This window comes from Apis florea, unplaced genomic scaffold, assembly GCF_048593485.1.
Source record: "Apis florea isolate Af1SG1 unplaced genomic scaffold, ASM4859348v1 contig_2293_pilon, whole genome shotgun sequence".
Lineage (NCBI taxonomy): Eukaryota > Metazoa > Arthropoda > Insecta > Hymenoptera > Apidae > Apis > Apis florea.
This window is the reverse complement of record NW_028256554.1, coordinates 3,114,642-3,134,242: the sequence shown is the minus strand read 5'-3', so window position 1 is coordinate 3,134,242 and position 19,601 is coordinate 3,114,642. Positions and strand designations below refer to the sequence as shown.

The 19,601-nt window shown below is 35.7% G+C and overlaps 2 protein-coding genes across 2 annotated transcripts; both read right to left on the bottom strand.

Moving 5' to 3' along the window:
• Positions 1 to 500: 500 nt before the first annotated feature.
• On the bottom strand, positions 501 to 19,601 carry LOC100872575 (uncharacterized). The gene is made up of 20 exons (XM_086904016.1): positions 19,596 to 19,601; positions 18,769 to 18,918; positions 18,468 to 18,608; positions 18,124 to 18,279; positions 17,736 to 18,032; positions 17,413 to 17,596; positions 17,097 to 17,216; positions 16,938 to 17,022; positions 16,732 to 16,749; positions 16,101 to 16,325; positions 15,875 to 16,020; positions 15,577 to 15,785; positions 15,282 to 15,486; positions 14,988 to 15,177; positions 14,765 to 14,903; positions 14,408 to 14,687; positions 14,160 to 14,309; positions 5,409 to 10,370; positions 1,638 to 5,346; positions 501 to 1,521 (listed from the first exon to the last, which is right to left on the bottom strand). Exons 1-19 carry the CDS (start codon positions 19,599 to 19,601, stop codon positions 1,652 to 1,654), a joined length of 11,358 nt encoding a protein of 3,785 aa, XP_086760142.1. The 3' UTR covers positions 501 to 1,521; positions 1,638 to 1,651.
• On the bottom strand, positions 10,387 to 13,818 carry LOC116414560 (uncharacterized). Its single transcript, XM_086903608.1, has 3 exons — positions 13,533 to 13,818; positions 11,638 to 13,384; positions 10,387 to 10,932 (listed from the first exon to the last, which is right to left on the bottom strand). The coding sequence occupies exon 2, from the start codon at positions 13,263 to 13,265 to the stop codon at positions 12,246 to 12,248; it is 1,020 nt and encodes a 339-aa protein (XP_086759734.1). The 5' UTR covers positions 13,266 to 13,384; positions 13,533 to 13,818; the 3' UTR covers positions 10,387 to 10,932; positions 11,638 to 12,245.

Below are 19,601 nucleotides of genomic sequence, written 5' to 3'. Positions count from 1 at the left end.
TTATCTTCGCTTTATCTTTCTATTTACTTCTGTCAAATAATTTTTGTGTGAAAAAGATATACATATAATTATACTTATAAAGAATTATATACTTATATAATAAATATATAATAAACATATAATAAATTATATAATATAAAGAATTATATACTTATAAAGAACATATTTATTGTGTTGTAATATGAAACAAAACATTATGCTAATTTGTGTATATTTATAAAAAATTATAAAAGTGAGAATACGATTTTTTTTTTTTTAAATAAGGGTTACAAGGAACTACCGAAAAAAGATTTTCGTGTGTGTAGCATGTATTTTGTATTTCTTCTTTGTTCTCTTCATTTTATTTTACAACGTTTTGTACGCATTTTTGCATTTATTAATTAATTAAACTTATAATATATTGTTAGACAAAGTTATTGCTATAATAATTGAAGTTCTATCAAATATGTAGTCCAAGCAACTATCGCGAAGAACATTGGGGTTTCAATAAATGATGAATATTTTATTTTGTTCATATAGATTTATATTTTCATCGATGGAAAAAAAACAGATTATGAAAAACAGATAAATGAAAAACATCGTTAAAATTTTGACATAACGTTAAAAATTCTTACGATCGATAAAATACATCGAATTCATTATCAGCAAATAGATCAAAGCAATATCTCATAATTGGTTAAAACTTCGCATACAAAAAATGTCTATAACATTTGCACATATGCATCGTACATTAATCAGAGAATGCACTCTCTTGATAATATATATATTTTTTTTTCCCCCTAAGATCTTATACATTACGGTTTGTATATAAAATTTTCTATTTAATTAATATATTTTTTGTTCTTTCGTGAACACTTGCAATTAAGATTAACGAGTATTAGAGCTCGTAAACGTTTTTTGAAAATCAGTATGCAAATATAAAGTGTTCAATAAAACCTGTCAACACCTTAAGAAAGCGTAGTCACAAAGACACGTTATAATCGAAAAATTTACAAAAACATGACATTTTTTTTTTTTTTATATAATAGTATTATCATACAAGTAGGACATACGAGAATAACATTTAAAAAGTACAATTTTTGCGATATAAACTTAATTATTGTAAACAATCGTGAACAACGAAGCAAGATAACTCGTAATTGTTTAAATAAGTAGTAAGATCAAAAGCATTACAATTTTTGTTTTTTTTTTTTTTCATTTTTTGATATAGACTTTAATAATTTAGAAATGAATAAGCGTCATTCGTGTTTCTACCTCATTTTAATAACAATCCTATATTTTAAAGATAATAACTATTTCACTTAAGCATCATAAAACAATTATTCTTATAAAACGTCGCATAAAATAAAGATAAATGCATTTTAATACCTTGCATATGCACAACGCGCAAGTATTTCTTTTAGTACTTCATTTTTCATTATATTATGCTGTATTATGTAAAGCATTTCAATTGGTTCAATAATACATCGTTGTAGCCTTAAGAACCAACGTTGTAACAAATTCACTTTGATGGTCCACTATCTGGAACAAAACGAATATTACGAATTTAACGCGCGATTAAAAGTAACAATTTTCCTTTCTTAAAATCTTGAAATGAATAATTATTGTTACGTGCAATTCGTGACAACAATACGTACCTACGAAAATATTCCTATGTATTGGTGCTCGGTGTTGTCCTCGCTCTATCGCTTCTATCGGTTTCCCCTGCATCCGATCTGTGCTCCAAGGAATTGTCCGACGTGACACCATCCGAACGATCATCTTCGTTGCTCGGTCTTTCGGAATCTTGTTGTTCGAGCAAAGGCATGTCCAACGAGTCCGAAGAAATACGTCTAACGTTGCTCGCGTGCTCGGCTACGTCCGATTGCATCTCCCTTGCGTCCCGCACATTGTTCAACGAGTCCGAACTCAACGAAGGAAAATCCAGCGTGGTTTTCATCTCCAACGAGTCGGAACTTCGGCATAATTGGTGATGCTTCTTATCCATATTATCCTCCAACTCGAGGGAATCCGTACTCGTCTCCATAACGTTGCTCTCTCTTTGAAGAGGCAACGGGGTCGGCTCCTCTAGTTCCTCCTCCGGTTTCGAAACAGGTTGCACACCTGCCTGAGACCCAATTTTCTCAGCGTCCGTGATTTCGATTTGCGAAATGTCCTCCGTCGTGTCGTCTTGCCGATCGGACTTCTCCACATTCGACTGGGCTATCCGTATTATCTCGTCGATCTCCTTTATTCTCTTCTCGTAATCATCCGAGCCCGATGTGCTCGCGTTGAACGAGCCGGCCGTGCTCGTGTCGACCCTCGTTCGCGTTAGGCTTTCCAATTTGTACTTGTTCTCGGGGCTTTCGTGTTCTAACAAGTCTTCCTCCTCCCTTGCCCGCAATTCGATCAAATGCGCCTCCCTACAAGCTCTCTCCAGCCCTTCGAAATCCTTCAACGAAGATAACGAGATGTCGTCGCCGTGGCCGGATCGGCTGGTCATGTACCTCCTTGGAAGACTACCGTTGTTCACGGAATCGTGGGAGCCGCACTGCAATTTTCTAGAATTCTCAGCCGCGACAGCGCTCTCCAAGTTCTCGAACTCTTGCAACGAGCTCAACGACACGTTGTCGTGATCGGATGGCCTGGTGAAATACTTCCTGCCCGCCAGGACATCGTAGTCGGGGGTACTCCCGAAACTGCCTCGCATACTGCCCACGCTTCCTATCGATTCTTTGTGACTGCCTAAGCTTCCGAATCTACTGCTGCCAGCCTCGAAGTCGGTGATCTCCTCTTCCTTTATATCCTCCAAAGGGCCTCGATCGTACTCGATGTCGTAGACTCGTGGATCCGCGTGGAATTGCATCTCTATCCACTTCTTCCCCCCTTCGTATTGCTCGTCGTCCGAGTACGATTGGGAATATTGATCGTCGTTCGAGACTTGAGGCGGGCTCTCCTCCGACTCGAAGTCGAACAGCTCGTTGTTCTTCGACGCTTGACTCGTAGACACTTGCGAATCTTCCTTGTTCTCGGTTATAAGATTTTCGAGATCCCGATCGTACTGTTTCCCGACCACCTGGGGTATAGAACTGATACGTATACTTTTCCCTTCGGAATCGTATTCCTCAGCCTCCCTGCCAACCTCCTCTATGACCACGAAATCGTCGATGATATCGGGTTTATCGACCATCTCGAACGAATCGCTGTCGGGCGATTGACGATCCGACTTCTCCTTCCCCACCACCGTGTCTATAGACACGCCGGACGTCGAGGACGTCGACATCGAGGCCTGTTGCACTATAGAGGGTGTCGACGACGTTTGCATCGACATTTCCGGACTTTCGCTCGTCGCTTGCCCCGTCGCGCTTCCATATCTCTGCTCCGAGAGTTCGGACTCGATCGCTTGCGCGTCCAACAACGTTCCTTCGTCCACCACGTCCTTGTCATCCGTCCCCATCTCGAGGGGGCTTTCCACCTTGGATGGCCCCTCCACCTCGGCCTCCACAGCTTGGGTCGAAATTACTTGAGTGCACACGCTTTGTACCCCGTCCTCGGAAACTCGCGATGTCATTATATCGACGGATCGAAGAGGGCCGGCTCCCGTTGCCGACGTGGACGTGGCGAAATCTACGCCCTTCGTGTCCTTGGCCGGCGATTCCTCGAGAGCTGCCGCCTCGAGGACTTGCGGGAAGATCATTTCGGACGATCGTTTCATGCGACAAGATGCCCGATTGTAGATATCGTCCATTGGCTCGTCGATCGGTATATCGCTACCGGAGGAGTCCGATTGTTCGGTCTGCTCCCCGTCCAGACCACCGTCCAGACGCTCCTCCTCCTCCTCCTCCTCCTCCTCCTCTTCTTCCTCCTCCTCCTCCTCTTTATCCGCATCCGCCTCGGACGCTACCAAAGTCTCGGACAATTCGCTGGTACTGTCAATGCTGCCAAGATGGCCGGAGCTCAAAGAGGTCAAAGACTTCATCGATTCGCGCGAGCTCATAGTTGTGGCCGCCGTCTGATACTCCTGCGAGGTTGGTTTGGAAGAGGTGGAGTGCTCGACCGACATCATCGCGGTTTCGTATTCCGAGGCAGTGGCGGAAGGTACACCGCACGATTGCATCGCTTCTACGTCGGAAGAACTAGGTCGGCTACCGCTACCGATTTCGTAGTCGCACGATTGATAATTACTACTCTCGCCGGAACTAGAACCGAGATCCGCGTCGCTGTCGGAGGTGATGCGTTTAGCACTTCTACCGGGTTTCTGACGTCTTCTAAGTACAGGACGCGGTAAAGCCAAAGAAGAACTTTCGTCTTTATTGTCTATGTCCGAGCCTGACATGCTGGCAGGCACGGGGCTAGGATGTTCCTCTTCGCGGACTTCCTCCTCGTCTTTCGTATCTTCGGATTGGACGGTTATTACAGCAGTCTCTACGTCAGACTTATCGGTTTTAATCACAGGTGTATCCTTATGCGTTTCACGTATCGGCCCCTCGACACCACCGGACCCATCTCCCGTCTCCGTTTCACCTCGATCGATATCTTTCGTCTCGCGTCGCGATTGCGATTTATCAGCCGGGGATTCGCCCTTTGTCGCTTCGGTATCCGACTCGTGGATACTTTGCTCGGCAGCAGGATACGCCGGTGTGTATAAAAATGGTAAATCGTTCGGAATGGATTCGGGTTGTAATTTAAACCGGAACTCTGAGGGGGAATCTTTTATTTGGATCACAGTTTCACTATTTTCGCTTAATTCCTCTATCAGGTCTTGCTTAGCCGCCTCTAAAGACTCCTTCACCTCGGCTATCTCTTTTTTAACTACCTGATCTAGAACGGTTATAGCGTATCGTGCACTTAAATCAACACTAGAGAGATCATCTTTTTTTATTTTCAAGGCACAAGTGTCGGAAGGAACTGTCGTCGATCTTCCAGGCTTGTCGTGCTTCTCCGTAGCCTTCTCCATATGCCTTTTGTAATCTTCGCTCAACGGTTTCATCTTCGACAAATAAGCTTCCGTCCATTCCTTCAACTCGTCAGTTGTTCTCTCTAATTTCAGTTCGATTTCCGGCTTTGCCACCACTCTCTCCTGTTTACCTTCCTCGCTTTTCAAAGGTTTAGCCAACGCATCATCCTTCGCTTTCTCCTCTTTTTTCGCCTCTTCTTTTTCTTTCGCCTTTTCCTCCTCCTCTTCCTCCTTCTCCTCCTTTTCCTTCTCCTCCTCCTTTATCTTTTCGCTTTCCTTCTTCTTCGTCCCCTCTTCTTTCACCTCTTCTCTCACCTCTTCTTTTTCCACTCTTTGCTCTTCGATCGTTCGAGTTGAATCGCTGGGTTCTTCCATCACGGATTTTTCCACTTGCAAAACTTCTTCTTCGCCTTTTTCCAATTTCAATAACGTTCATCGGTGGACGAGACAGTTTGTTGTCGTTGTTGAGCACTTTCCACGTCTTCCTCGATAGGCGTTTTTGCGTCGTATTCGCGCTGCAACGTGTCGACCAATTCCTGACAACTAACGTCCAATTTATTCTCCACCAATTCGTTTTCAAAATCTTGCTCGCTAACGGGAATCACGGTGAATTTCGTAAGTTTACGATCGTCATCCGCAACCGCTGCCTCCTTCGTCGATTCTATCACACTGATGTCCTCCGACGATTTAGTGCCGGATTCCTGCTCGTGATCCGTCGATCCATCCAACGAGGACAACCGTTCCTTCTTCTTGATCATCGTTTCGTACGCCTCCAATTCTTGATTAAAGATCTGTGACGGTTGCAACGTCTCCGATATTTCGATCTTCTCGTCACCGATCATCCAATCGACAGGTTTAATAATCTCGAGGCCGCGAACCTTCGGTTTTGGCGAGACGAGTGGAGGACTTTCGATTTCGAAACTGTCCGCTCTTCTCGCGCTTATCATAGGCAATTCCCTTTGGGACCCTCCAATAGGATGAGACGATTCTTGCACCAAAGAATAATCTATATTCGTATCCTCGGATACGGTGCTAGGGCTGATCGTGATATCTCGTTCTTGAGCCAGCCTTTCGAACGAATCCATTTCCGCGCTCTCGCGCAACGATGGTATTCCTCTACTAGTCTGCTCCGATATTTTGTGCTCGTCCATCTCTAACGAGGGTACGTCCACCGAATCTTCTCTCGATTGACTGTCCATACCGGGTTCCAGTATTTCCAAAACTCTGGCGCCTGAAATCTCGGACACCATCTTGTCAGGAGGGAAAAAACTCACTTGGCTGCTCGATCGTTGTTTCTCATATTGCGGGCTTGCGGTTGGTTTCGACACGCTCTCCAACTCGTTCGTATCTACGTCGATCGTTTCTTCGAAATCTATCTGTTCGGATATGCTACTGGGGCTCATGGTAATATCTCTGTCTTGGAGTTTAGCCTGCGACGACGAAAGGGGGAAACTTTCTTCTTTCTCGTGGGGCGACGATTCCTCGTCCCTGGTTATATCTTCGCTAACGCTTATACTGTCCCTGGTCGAACTTTTCTCCAACGATTCCTCCTGTATCGATGATCTAAACCTCGGTGGCGATTCCACGCGCCCCGCCCTCTCTTGCGCCGTTTTCTTCATGATACTTTCGAATTTGCGCGTCAAATCGTCCGCCAATTTCTCGTGATCCGTTTCCACGCTTTCGCTTATTATTTGTTCCAAATATCCTTTGCTGAGCAACTCCGCTTTCAAATCAGCCGCCGATTTCGCTTCGATCTCGCTCTCGATCGATTGAATCAGAGTTTCCGCTATGGTACGCGCCTCGATCTCTTTGAACTTTTGCCGTTGTTGCTCCTCCAAACTTACACTCGGTCGCGCTGCTTCCTCCTTCTCTTCTTTCGACAATTCCCCTTCCTCCTCCTTCTCTTTCGCCCTCTTCTCACTTGGCACGAATTGAACAACGTTGAAACTTTCTTTCGTCTCTTTGTGCGACTCCCCTTGAGCAAGCGTCTCGATTTGATCCGTATCCGCAACTGGCCTCGATATCCTTTCCGTTGCTTTCCCTTCCACCACTTTTACATCCTCCTCTTCGTACTCAGTTTTCCTAGCTATCTCTTTCTTTATTCGAATAGCTACGTCGGCGTCGCTCTCCCTCGATATACTGCTACCCGCCTCTTGGGTCGTAACTCCCTCTTCGTCCGATAACTTTTTAAATATCTCTTCTTTTTTCGTTTCAGCTCTCGATTCGGACGCAGCTGCGTCTATTATGTTTTGAGTATCCGTCAAGTTCATTGACAATTTTTGAATCGCTGTTTTGTCCAATTCCTCGCGCTTAGTGCTTTTCTCTTCCAACGTTTCGGTCGGCGACTCCTTCTTCAATTGCGATTCCAACGATTTCTTCTTTTCCACCCGTTCCTTTTCCTCGTGCGTGATAACCTTGTCCTTCCCGGTGGAAATCTCCGAGGATACAACTTCTTTCTTCTCCAACATGCTCGACGTTTTATGATCGATCTTAGACGTCACCGTTGCGAATTCAGTAGTTTTCCCCAAACTGTCCATATCCTCGAACATTTTAAAAGCTTCCCGAGGATCGGTGAAAGTTTTCGAAAATGTTTGAGTTTCACTTTTCGTCGTTAAATGTTCCTCCAATTTTGAAGTTATTTCTTCGCTCGATTTCTTCTCCGTTATCGTGTACGATTCGCTTTCTTTTCTTACGTGCGTATCCTTCTTTCCAGCTTTATCGGACGTTGATTTAACGTCTACTACGCGCTTCGGTATTCGAGATTCGAATTCTTTCTTTCTAGTTGTTGGCGAAATATCCTCCTTTTCCGTGATTAATTCTTTATCGACTTCGAGTTTACCTGGAACACGTTTCTCTTCTATCGTAGTTTTAAACTTCGTTTCTTTTTGAATTTTATCTTTGTCCATCTTTGCCGTTGAAATAGGGATACGTGACTCGAATTCTTTCTTAACTTGTTTCGTTTCAACTTCGGTTACTATTTCTTTGTGCAGTGAAATTTTTTCTTTCTCTCCTTTCTTTAATTCTCCTTCTTCTTCTTCTTTTTTCCCCTTAACTTCTTTATCTTCTTTTATGATCGATTCAGGAAATACTTTCTCCAACTTTTCTTTCTCAACCAATCTTATTTCTTCTTTAACTTCAATTTCTGGTTTTCTTTCTTCTTCCATAAACTTTTGCATCTCCTGTTTAATATCCGTTGAGAAAGTAACTTCAGGTTTAATATCGCCAATCGATTCTATCTCACGAATTACCTTAGTTTCGATTTTACTTTCAGGCATTTGGGTTAATGCGCCTAAAGCATCGCTTCCCCCTTCCACTTGAACAGATTTCAATACTTGTTCTTGTACCAGAGTACCATCTTTCTGTACCTTGTAGATAATAGTAGTTTCTTCCGTTATAATACGTCTTCCACCCATTTTTTCTCTAATGATCTCCTCTCTTTTTGTTTCTGGCGTTAAAGTTCTTTCCCGGACGGTTAAATCTGTAACAACTTCTTGTTCTTCCTTTTCTTCCTTTTCTTCTTTTTCTACAATTTTAGCAACTTCATCTTGTGCTTTCTCTCGTTTCGCTTCTGCTTCTGTGATTATCTCTCGTTGTAATTTCCTTTCTGTAATAATTTCTTCCACTTCCTTTTCTATTTTCTTCGCAGGTTCCATTTTTAATTCTTCGCGTTCATCTTTCACATCTTCCATTTTTTTTTCTTTAATGGATTCTAGTATCTCTTCCTGTTTTTTCTCGGTTCTATCTATTTCTTTTAGTTCATCACTTATATCTGCAGAAACTTCTTCTACGTATTCCTCTTTCTTTTCCTCTTTTCGCTTTACAATTTCTTTTTCTTCTTTTTCTTTCTGCTCTAGACCTTCTTTAATACTTTCTCGTAATAATATTTCCGTATCTATTTCTTTTGGTTCTTTCTCTTTTTCTTCAATTCTTTCTTCCACTGTTTCTTGTTGCGTAGTTACAATCTCTGTAACAATCTTTTCTGCTTCTTCTTTTTGCTCTGTGCTTTCCTTTTCGCTTACGATTTTTTCTTCTGGACCAATTTCTGGAATAAATTCTTGCACTTCCGGTTCTACGTGTTTCTTTATAATTTCTTCATGAATAACTATTTTCGTAACTTCGACGTCTTTTTCTTTTTCTTTTATACTTTCTTCTATCGTTTCTCGTTCTACGCTCACTTCAGGAATAGATTTTTCCACTTTTAAGACTTTCTTGTCTTCTGCACTCTCTTCTATAATTTTTTCTTTCCTTTTTACTTCCGATATTAGTTCTACTTTTTCTTCTATTTCTTTTTTTAATTTTTCTTTTTGCTCGCTTATTTCTACAGATTTTATAACATCCTTTAATTTCTCTTCTTCCATCTCTTTTATTTGTGTAATTGACTCTTGTACTTCTTCTCTTCTTACTTTTACATCTTCTACAATATCTTGAGCAGGTACTTCAGTGATAACAACTGTTTTACGTTCTTCCTCCACAACATCTTTAACTTTTAATTCGGCTAATTGATCTTTTATTACGGGAGTTTCCTCCACAATTTTCATTTTCTCTACTTCATCCACTCGTTTAATCTCATCAACCGATTTTTCTTCGGTAATTATCGGTTCCACCATTTTTTCTTCCACCTCTATCGTAATTTTCTCTACAGATGTTACAACAGGCGTAGATTCTAACCTTTCAATATCTTCCTCTAATTTTTCAGGTTTTACAGATACTTCGGTTACGATCTCATCGAGTTTCACATCTTCCTTTTCTTTTCCCAATTCCTTTTCAGACACAGACACCTCGCTTACTTCCACGTATTTACTTTCATCTTTTTCCTTTTCATCCTCATCGGACAATCTTCTCTCCTTTTTCTCCCCTTCTTTCTGCTCTTCCTTTTGCAACGTAACAATCTCCTCCACCTTTTTCTGTTTCAATTCAGTCACATACTTCTCATCCTTATCCACTTTCTCCTTCTCGCTTATCTTAATCTTCGTTACCTTCTCTTTCTCGGATTTCAACGAGTCCTGCTGATGCAACTTGGGCGGAAGTTTCGTCGTCTCTTTTTGTATTTGCTCCTCGAAATATTGCGCTTTCTCCGCCACAGAACACTCGGATATATCGGGCACGTTCAAATCTTCTAACGTTTCAGACTTGTCGATCTGCTGCTGACCAATGTCTGCCGTGTCCTCGGTGATTACATTCTGTATGTACTCGCTGTCGCTCTCGTTTATCGTCAACTGCGAGGTTCTCGACACCTCCGATTCCGATCGTTGATAACTTTCCCGTTTCCTTGATATATCCTCCCAGAATTTCCTCTTCTCTGAATAAGTTTGTCTCTCGACACTTGGCGACAAATCTTGCTCTTGCCCGACTACTTTACTGGGATAACTAGCATCTACAGATTCTAGGGGAGAAGCCGCTTTTTGCGCAAGGATTTCGTGGATAGTAACAGCATCTAGAACAACCAAGAATTATTCTCACATTACTTTTTATTAGACAACGGTACATTGTAATGAATGAAATACATTTTTCTCTCGTATTATTTACAATCTCGCGTTAATTTTAACTCTTATTAAGGATTATGCGATCAAACTTTCACAAGCTTAGTGTTTCACTCGTAAACACGATTTTTTTTCCTTTCTTCTTTCTTTTATTTTATTTCATTTTGTTAAAATGTTAATAGAGATACAACACTATCGTAAACTTTTTGTTACTGTACATAATAACAATAATATTCTTTTTTCAGAAGAATAAATACAATTTCAAAAATAACTCTCGGGGTTATCGAGGCATTGTTAATTCTCTTTAAAATTTTAACATGCACACAGAAATATATAAGTATATAATACATATAACTCTAAATATCCTCTATAAACTTTAATTGCTCTTTTTTTCTTTCTTTCTTTTCTTTTTTTTTTCTTTTTTTTAATATCTATAAATATAATTAATAACCTTCAAGACTTAAAATTAATATCCCATACGGTTGTCTATGATAATGTTGAGGACGGCAGTTTTGTCTGCAAGTATAAGTACAGAATATTGCGTTAATACTAAATGATAACATTAAAGCAAAAATATTTTAGTCGGTTAATTTTTGCGACATGTGTATACATAATCTGTCTTTTTTTAACAATTTCTCTTATTAATTTTTTCAAGTTAGTTTCAAATCTTTCAAAAGATTTGTAATTATAATACTCCAATATACATCCAAATAAAGTTTGATAAAGTTGAAAAACTAGTAAAAATTTTATGTACTCAAAGCATGGTGCAAAAAGGAAAGAAAAGATTTCCATACAAAATTAATTTTAATACGATAAAGATCAAAATAATTTGACTAAAATAATATATATATATATTTTATGCCATTTAATATTTCAATATTTGATGATTGATTAAGTGTATATATAAAATTACAAAAATATTTTAAGTTTTATAATATGTAATTTAATAATTTTGTCAAAAATAATATATTGAAGAAATATTTTTATCTAATTAATTTTTAAAAAATATTAAAATAGGAAACTCATCTTTCTTTCTTACTTTTGAATCTAATTGATTATACATATAAATATATGTTTATTATGTACGTATAATTGCAATCAATTAATATTGTTTTCAAATAGGAAACAATCGCAAAAAAATATTAATATAGTAATACAAAAACGATTTATTATAGTTTAATTAGTAAATTCTTTCATATAAAAAAGAAAATTTTAACGTACCTATAATATTTATGAGAAACTCACAGGAAAAATTTAAAATTTTATTTTTGTCTTAAAGTAAAATAGTATTGTCATAAAATAATCCAAATTATAATAAGAAATATATATTTCTATAATTGCAACACAAACATCATATTTTTTTTGTGAAATTACATAAATGCAGAATAAGACATCATTGTTAATTCACTTTAAAATCCTACAAATATATAAGAGAGAGTTTAACATATATATGCATATATATTTTTCTTTTTTTTTTTTAAATTATCAATATTCTCAGTTTGATATTGAATATAAAATAGGCAATTCTTTAGTATTCATAGAATATTTTCTTCATAGATATTATGTGTAACAACATAATACATCGAGTCATATGAAGTTCATCTCATATTCTCTATAATTGAATAACATGTGTATATTGTAATAAATATCGATTAACATAGATAAGATAATATTCAATGCATTCGCATCATTTTCAGTACTTAATTAGAATAAACTAGATCTAATACAGATCAAATTCTTACAGTATTTGCGTAACATGAAATAATCCGTTAAAAAGCGGACTCTTTAAATTCGTGCTCTTACCGTCCACACGATTTTCAATTTATAATTTACTCAATCGTATCAACTTCTTCTACATCGGTATGACAATCGCTAGTTCCGTCATCACTGATTTCTTTCACAGTTAACAAGTTCTCCATTTTATTCATATTTTTCATAATAACTTGAGACGCAACAAGAACGTCCAAATCCTCGAATAATTCTCTTTGACTGCAACAAGCTTCTTGCTCGTCCTCGTCCCCGGATACAGCCATGTCTTCTTCATCAGTGTTCGACATAACCACAATGTCTGGCGTGGCGCCACAAGTCTCGTTCCGTGGACTATCCTCTCGATACATTTTATTTCGCACTTCCACGGAGAATGGTCCATCACCTTCCTTGGACGTGATCGTTTCCCCGCTATAGTCGCAAAATATATCAGACCTTGGTTTCACATGGATGGGTGATTGTATTTCATCTTCGCCTTCGAGATCCTCAAGATCCGTTTCTGTTTGGAAAGGAGTATTGACAATCTTAAGATGATCTTGATTCTCTTTCTCCTCGTTTTCTAACTCGCTTGGATAAATTTCGTCCACATCTGTCATATTCTCAATAAAATTATTACGCTTAACGAAATCTTTATCATCCAGTGATAAATAATTCGAGCTTTCATTTTCTATGATGTCAGATGTCACGGAAATAATTGGTTTTTGTTCCGTGTTATTCAAAGGTTTGACTTGCGAATTAATCGTAGTTAACTCTCCCTCTGAATCGGTGTCAGAGAAATGTAACGACGAGTTATTAATCATAGCGTTTAATCTTCTACGCGTCGATCTTATTTTACGCTTTCCTTTCGTCCCAGTCTCTTTCGATTTGGACGTGTTTAAATTTTCCTCAATGATCTGCGGACACTCTGTAGTATTTTTTTCATTTTGATCAACGTCTGGTTCCTCGTTAATTCGATTCGAAGACTCTGTATCGATCACGCTTTTTTCTATGGATAGTCCATTCTCGTTCCGTTCCGATTCCAGGGTACAATTATCTTCCATTTCTTCCACTTTCTCTTCTTGTTTCTCGCTCGAATCTTCCATGTATACGTAAATGTCTCTTGGAAATAAGTTTCTTTCTTGGCTTTTTTTTTTTTTTTTTTTTAAGACTTAGCGCGCAGATCTTAAGTGCAAATTACTAAAGAACTTAAAAAAACCTGAAACTGAAAATAATAAGAAAGAAATGGAAATTAATGTTTAAAACGAACAAAAATGTAATAACAATGTTATAACTGGTGTGTTATAGACAAACAAAGCAAACGTAAAAAGTGTAACCAATATCTCAACTCGATTTAAATAAAATAAACTCACGTTATATGAAAATTGTGGTAGAATGATACTCGAAAGAAGAAGAAGAAGATAGGTTTTAAAAGTAGTGGTAGTTCCAATAGTTCAGAACAAACTAAATGAATTCGTCATAGCTATCGAACGTTTGTTGATACTGTTATACGTAATTAAATTATAGAAGCCTCACTCGACTTTCGAGACATAAGCAGATTAACATACCCTCTTAAACGAAAATAGAATGACAGTAGAAATTTTTCTACTGCACGAAATGAAATTGTTTTCAAAACAATGTTTTCTTTAATATTTTAATATCAAATTTTACCTAAAGTTTATAAATATCGATTATCACTATTAATCAGTTTTATAATAAAATCATTTATTTAATATATATGTACATATATATCTAAATTTCATAATCGTTAAAGCAATTCGTGTATTATAATAAATAATTTCTTATTATGCTGGAACATACAAAATTTCCTTTTTTGCACCTTGCATTTGAATTTGAATTCAATTAGATTGATTAGTGTTTTCTTGAAATAATTTTCACTACGATTTGTGTCAATTTTTACATGTCATTATAAATTTTCTTCATTGCTCTAACGTTATCATTAATCTAATGTGAAGTGAAGAAACATAGATATATCATACCTGTTCGTTCCTTTTGCAAGGTGTCGGTAATAAATTTCTTTTCGGAAGGCGAAATATCCTTAGGTTCGTCGCCTTTCTCTTTTTGTTCCATCTTGTATTTCGATTCATAAGAATCCAATTTTTGACTAATAATATTCGAATCTTCATAATCTGCAATGAAAGAAAGAACGAAACGTTATATTTTGTAATTAAACATTAATCCTCCCAGCTCTGTATATAATATTGATATATTACAGAAAAAAATTTACCTTTCAATTTCTTTTGTACTTCAACTTTAGTTATAATTTCTGGAAGAACAATATTCAACACGCAAATTGGTTGTTGAGGTGGTTCTCCTTTCGCTACTTTCGGTTCTCGCATAAACAACATCCTAGCAACCGGATCCAACAACGGATCTTTCACTTTTACGTGAAAAGATAAACGATTTTGACGAAAAGCTTTAAAAGTAAATTTCAATTGTACTCCCGATTTCGTCACAGGTACTAAATTTCCACTGAATTCAATATAAAGATCTTTCCCATCGAGTGCCTGTAACGAAAAATAATTATAAAAATATCTGGATGGAATTAAAATAAAGTGAAAATTACATAATGAACAATATTTACTTCAACATCGCGGCTTTTTACAATTTCGACAAATTCTTCTTGCCTTTCCAAAGTGTGCATCCCTTCTTTTCCATCGGTCATGCATAAAACTCTTAATGTTGCTTCGAGCATATCCATTCGTTTGGAATATATTATAAAACTGTATCAAAAAAAAAAAAAAAAAATTAATGTTTTATGAATAAGAAACGATTATTATAATTTAATTGAATATTGGTATGCATACTTTGTAATATATGGCACAAATAACGATTCTTCATATAATTCGGTTGCCATTTTTGGAACTGCGCCTATATTTCTACAATCCATTAACCAGAATCGAGCGGATACAGTTGTGGTAAAGGACACTGTATCGTTCATAAAAGTTAATGGCGTCGACCCAGTAACATCTTCCCATTGTGACTCACTGGTTCCACCTAAATTTAAAGTGAAAAATAATAAAAAAAAATATATGGAATATTTTTATTTATATAAAATATAATAATATATATAATAAAATATATAACTATCATTCATTTACCTGCAATACTACATAAAAGTCGTAATGTTGGTGTTTCACCACCATATTGATTAATCATCCCTTTATTCGCTGCTTGTGGTACAGGTATCGTAAGAGTGATTGGTTTATGAAACTTTCGTCTTCTTGGCTCGATCGTTATTACAGGCGAAACAGCTACGCAATTTCCTAATAATTTTGCTGTAAGCTCTGCCGGAATGACGTGAGCCTATAAAAGTTAGAAATAGGAACGGCCAACGATTATATTAAACCAACAAAAAAATTTCCTGATATTGCGAAATATTGCAATTTAAATTACTTGTAATCCAACTTTAATCTTCTTTGTTAATGCTCCTGGTGGAAAGACTGCTTGGACGTCGTTAGCCACACTTGATGTTAAAATTCCACCTTCGGCACCAATTACGTGAACCTCCTGTTTGATTCTCGTGATAATAGCAAAGTATTGGGGAAAATCGGTTGTTATTATACGGGTAATTCTGCCAGAATGAGTAGCGCTCATTTGAGGATCTGTAAGTGGGTATACACAGATTAAACGTTAAATTATATATATAAAATAAACATGTTGATAAAAACATTTTTAAATTTTTTAAAAATACCGTATGGAGTATTTAATAAAGTGGTGTCATTATCAGCAGAATTATCGTGCTCTTTCCACGTTTCACCGTTATCACTTCTAAGAATAATGATTTCTCTCTCCTTGCCTCGAATAGACGCGAAATGTGGTATATCGATTAAAACTGGGCTAAAATGAAATACATATTGTTTCCAGAATGAAGGAAGGATAAAAGTAATCAAATGAAACGATTGAATTAGAATATTTACCCTAGAAACGTAGCACCAATTGGTCCCATTTCTATGATACGAGTTGCTAAAGCCTCTCCCTCCATTAAAGGAGGAGGATTTGCAACTTTATTAGGTTTTATCAATCTACACGTAACACGAATCGGCATTGTTGCTCTACGTGGTGGCACGATGATACGTACACCGCTGTGTCTGCATCCTTTCATAGCACCTCCACGTGCGTCCACCAAGAAACTTACTAAAAATCTAAAAATTAAAATTATCTTTTTACACAAATCTTAAGGTGTAAATATAATTGCTACCATATGAAATTGCTGATTTTTGAATGACAATTATGATTTCAATGAATTTAATCTTGTAAGAATTTAAACTAGTTTATAATACAGTTGAAACTATAAAAATAGTGAAATGTTAATTTAATTTTTAAAAGTTATGTTAACAAGAGAATGGTGATTTAAAAAATTTTAAAACGATAGTAGAAATTTGTTAAAACTTCGAAAATTGCAATTTTATATAGTAGAATTTAATTAAAATCATGTATGCTCACAATTTATTTCGATTATGTGGTATCAAATAGAATTAAAATTGAATATTTAATCAAAATTAATACATCAATCGTATCTTATCTATCATAGGAATAAAAATTACTTACGATCTGAAATGAAGTCGGCTAAAAATGAAAATATTTAATTTCAATTAATGTTAATTCCCATATAAAATTTTACGCTACAAATACTTTACGTGTTATTAAATAATATTTTTCTTAAAGATATAATTTATTTTAGAATTTATTTATTATAAAGATATGATTTATTTACCACACAATTTAAATAAATTTAATTATCAATATTTACATACCCCAAATTAAATCCATCAGTATCAAAGTTTTCTGCTAGACAATAATTATTGCTTTGAGTGAAATCCTGTTTTTCTTCTTTTGTAACTGGTCGAGAACAGTGCCACACATTACGTAAAACGTTATCGTAACATTTCTAAAGTAAGGAGTAAATATTTTACCTTGTCTATGTATTGGATCATCCCGTGTAACATCAATAGGCAATGAATCATCTCTTAAACTTTTCATCAAATCTGCTGTAAGGTATCGATACGGCTGCTCGCTGATCAATGCATCTGAACCTGTACACGAATATCGCGGTTCAGTTTTGTTTCACGTATATTTTTTTTATTTAACGGTGAACGTTTATATCCGTGTTTGTGAAACATCATATTCTATTCATATTCATAAAATTATTTACATAATTCTTAACTTTCTTATAAATTTAATTAATCAATATTAACATATTCAATGTTTGATTACATAAAAGAATCATACCTCCTTCATCGTCAGAGTCAGACATAAAACTAGTTTCTTGCAAACTTTCAGGTGCGATAACTTTATACTTCTCGTCCCAATTTTTATTATCAGGCGCCAAGGTATCATAAGACAATCCCTTCAATACCTCCATTACAGATATATATCCTAATTTTTGAGCTATATTTAATGCAGTCAGTCCATCCTGAAAGAAATAGGTCATATAAATCGATACTTTATATAATAAAATAAATATCACGAGAATATCATACAATTTTTCGAAGAGAGAGAGAGCACATAATTTAAATACAGTATACATAATAGAAAAAAGTAATAGTATTTACATTCGTTCGCGCTTTATGCGAAGCATTTCCTTCTAATAATGCACTAACAATATGTGCATGGCCTTGTTGAGCAGCTTGATGCAGAGGAGTGTAATTTTGATTAGTTTTTACGTCGATAGTTGCATTATGTTTTAAAAGAAATCGAATCATCGAAAGATTCCCGAAATGTGCCGCGACATGTATTGGTCGATAACCAGTTTCGGTTTCATTTTCAACGTTTGCACCATTTTTCACAAGTATAGAAGCCACTTTGATAAAATCTTCTTGAGCACACAGGTGCAGTGCGGTGAGACCATTCTAGACAAAAAAAAATCGTCACCGTTTAATAAATATTAATTTCTCAAAAGATTTTTTAATCAAAAAATATAATTTTAATGACTTTACATACCTTTGATTTATGATTTGGATCAGCTCCATGCTCGATTAACAGATTCGTCATATCATAATGTCCTTTTTGTGCGCTTAAATGCAATGGTGTAAATCCTGCTTTAGATTCAGCATTCGCGTTTGCTCCGTTCTCTAAGAGAGTAGAAGCAATATCCATCTAAAAAATTTTCAATTAAATTTACAATTACTTAAGATTGATTATTAAAGATTAAATTTGTTACATTTGCGATTTTGAATTCTTTATATTAATTTATATTTTTTATAAGAGTAATGGTAAATCATAAACTGTTCAAATAAAACAGTTTTGCTTTTGTTATTATTTATTCGGATATAATATGATATTACCTGATTTTTACGTGCAGCAATATGTAGAGGAGTATGTCCATTTTGAGAAGCTAAATGAGGGGATGCTCCTTTTTCTAACAAAAGATTTGCAACATTTGGATGGTCATAATGGCAAGCCAAATGTAAAGGAGAAATGTCATTCTGAAATTTTACATTTTTAATATATTAATGAACATTAAAAAAAATAATAAATAAATAATATTATTAAAATTAAATTAATTGAATTAAATTGTAAATAATTCTGATATAAGTATAATATTAAAAAATGAAAAATTTGAAAAATATTATAATTGGTACATACCTTTCCTTGTGCATCAAGTTTACTATCTCTTTGCAAAAGTATATTTGCGACGCTCATATTGCCATACTTAGCTGCGATATGTAAAGGAGTAAAACCATTTTTAGTTGTAGCCTTAAGAGAAGCATTGTTTTCCACAAGAATAGTTGCCACCTGTATATGAAAATATAAACTCAAGTGAAACTATAATTAATTTCTTCAAGCTAATAAAGAAAATATATATGATGCACAATATAAAAAAATATAATGATATTCGAAATAATTAGAAAAAGAAATTTAAACGATATAAAACGATGAATTTAACTTTTAAATTCTTCACTTTTAAATTTCGCGCGATTCTAGATCATTCGAACATATATAGAATGAAATATTTAAGTGGAATCATCTGGATGATTTATAATTAATACGAACTGATTTAAATGAATTGATTATATTGTTTCAAAGGAATAGTACATCACACAATTTTATATTTTAAATTATATTTAGGAAAAAGGAAAAATTATAAAAAAAAATTATAAAAAATTAAGATTATATTTAAAAAAATATGAATATGCTCGTAAACATACAGAAATATTATTCGTAATATAGTGCCAAAAATATATTTTGTGTTCTTTTTTCTTAAATAAAATTATACTTTTTCCATTGGAATATTATTAAAATTTCTAATTTAATCGGATTCTTTTGTGAAACCCTAAATATATGAAATAATTAATAAATACTATTATATATTACATTATTATTACAAATTTACTCAATATTTTATAATAGATAGAGGATTTTTTAATATCTTACCTTAAATTAAAATCAATTTACAGCTACTTCTAAATGGCATACAT

What these genes read in the sequence shown, in the direction of transcription:
- LOC116414560 (XM_086903608.1), bottom strand. Translation starts at nt 13,265, where the DNA reads ATGGAAGATTCGAGCGAGAAACAAGAAGAGAAAGTGGAAGAAATGGAA.
- LOC100872575 (XM_086904016.1), bottom strand. An exon ending in ACTTTTATGTAGTATTGCAG is followed by an intron (nt 15,178 to 15,281) that starts GTAAATGAATGA and finishes CTTTAAATTTAG; the next exon opens with GTGGAACCAGTGAGTCACAA. An exon ending in CTTGCAAAAGGAACGAACAG is followed by an intron (nt 10,371 to 14,159) that starts GTATGATATATC and finishes TGGTTGTTCTAG; the next exon opens with ATGCTGTTACTATCCACGAA.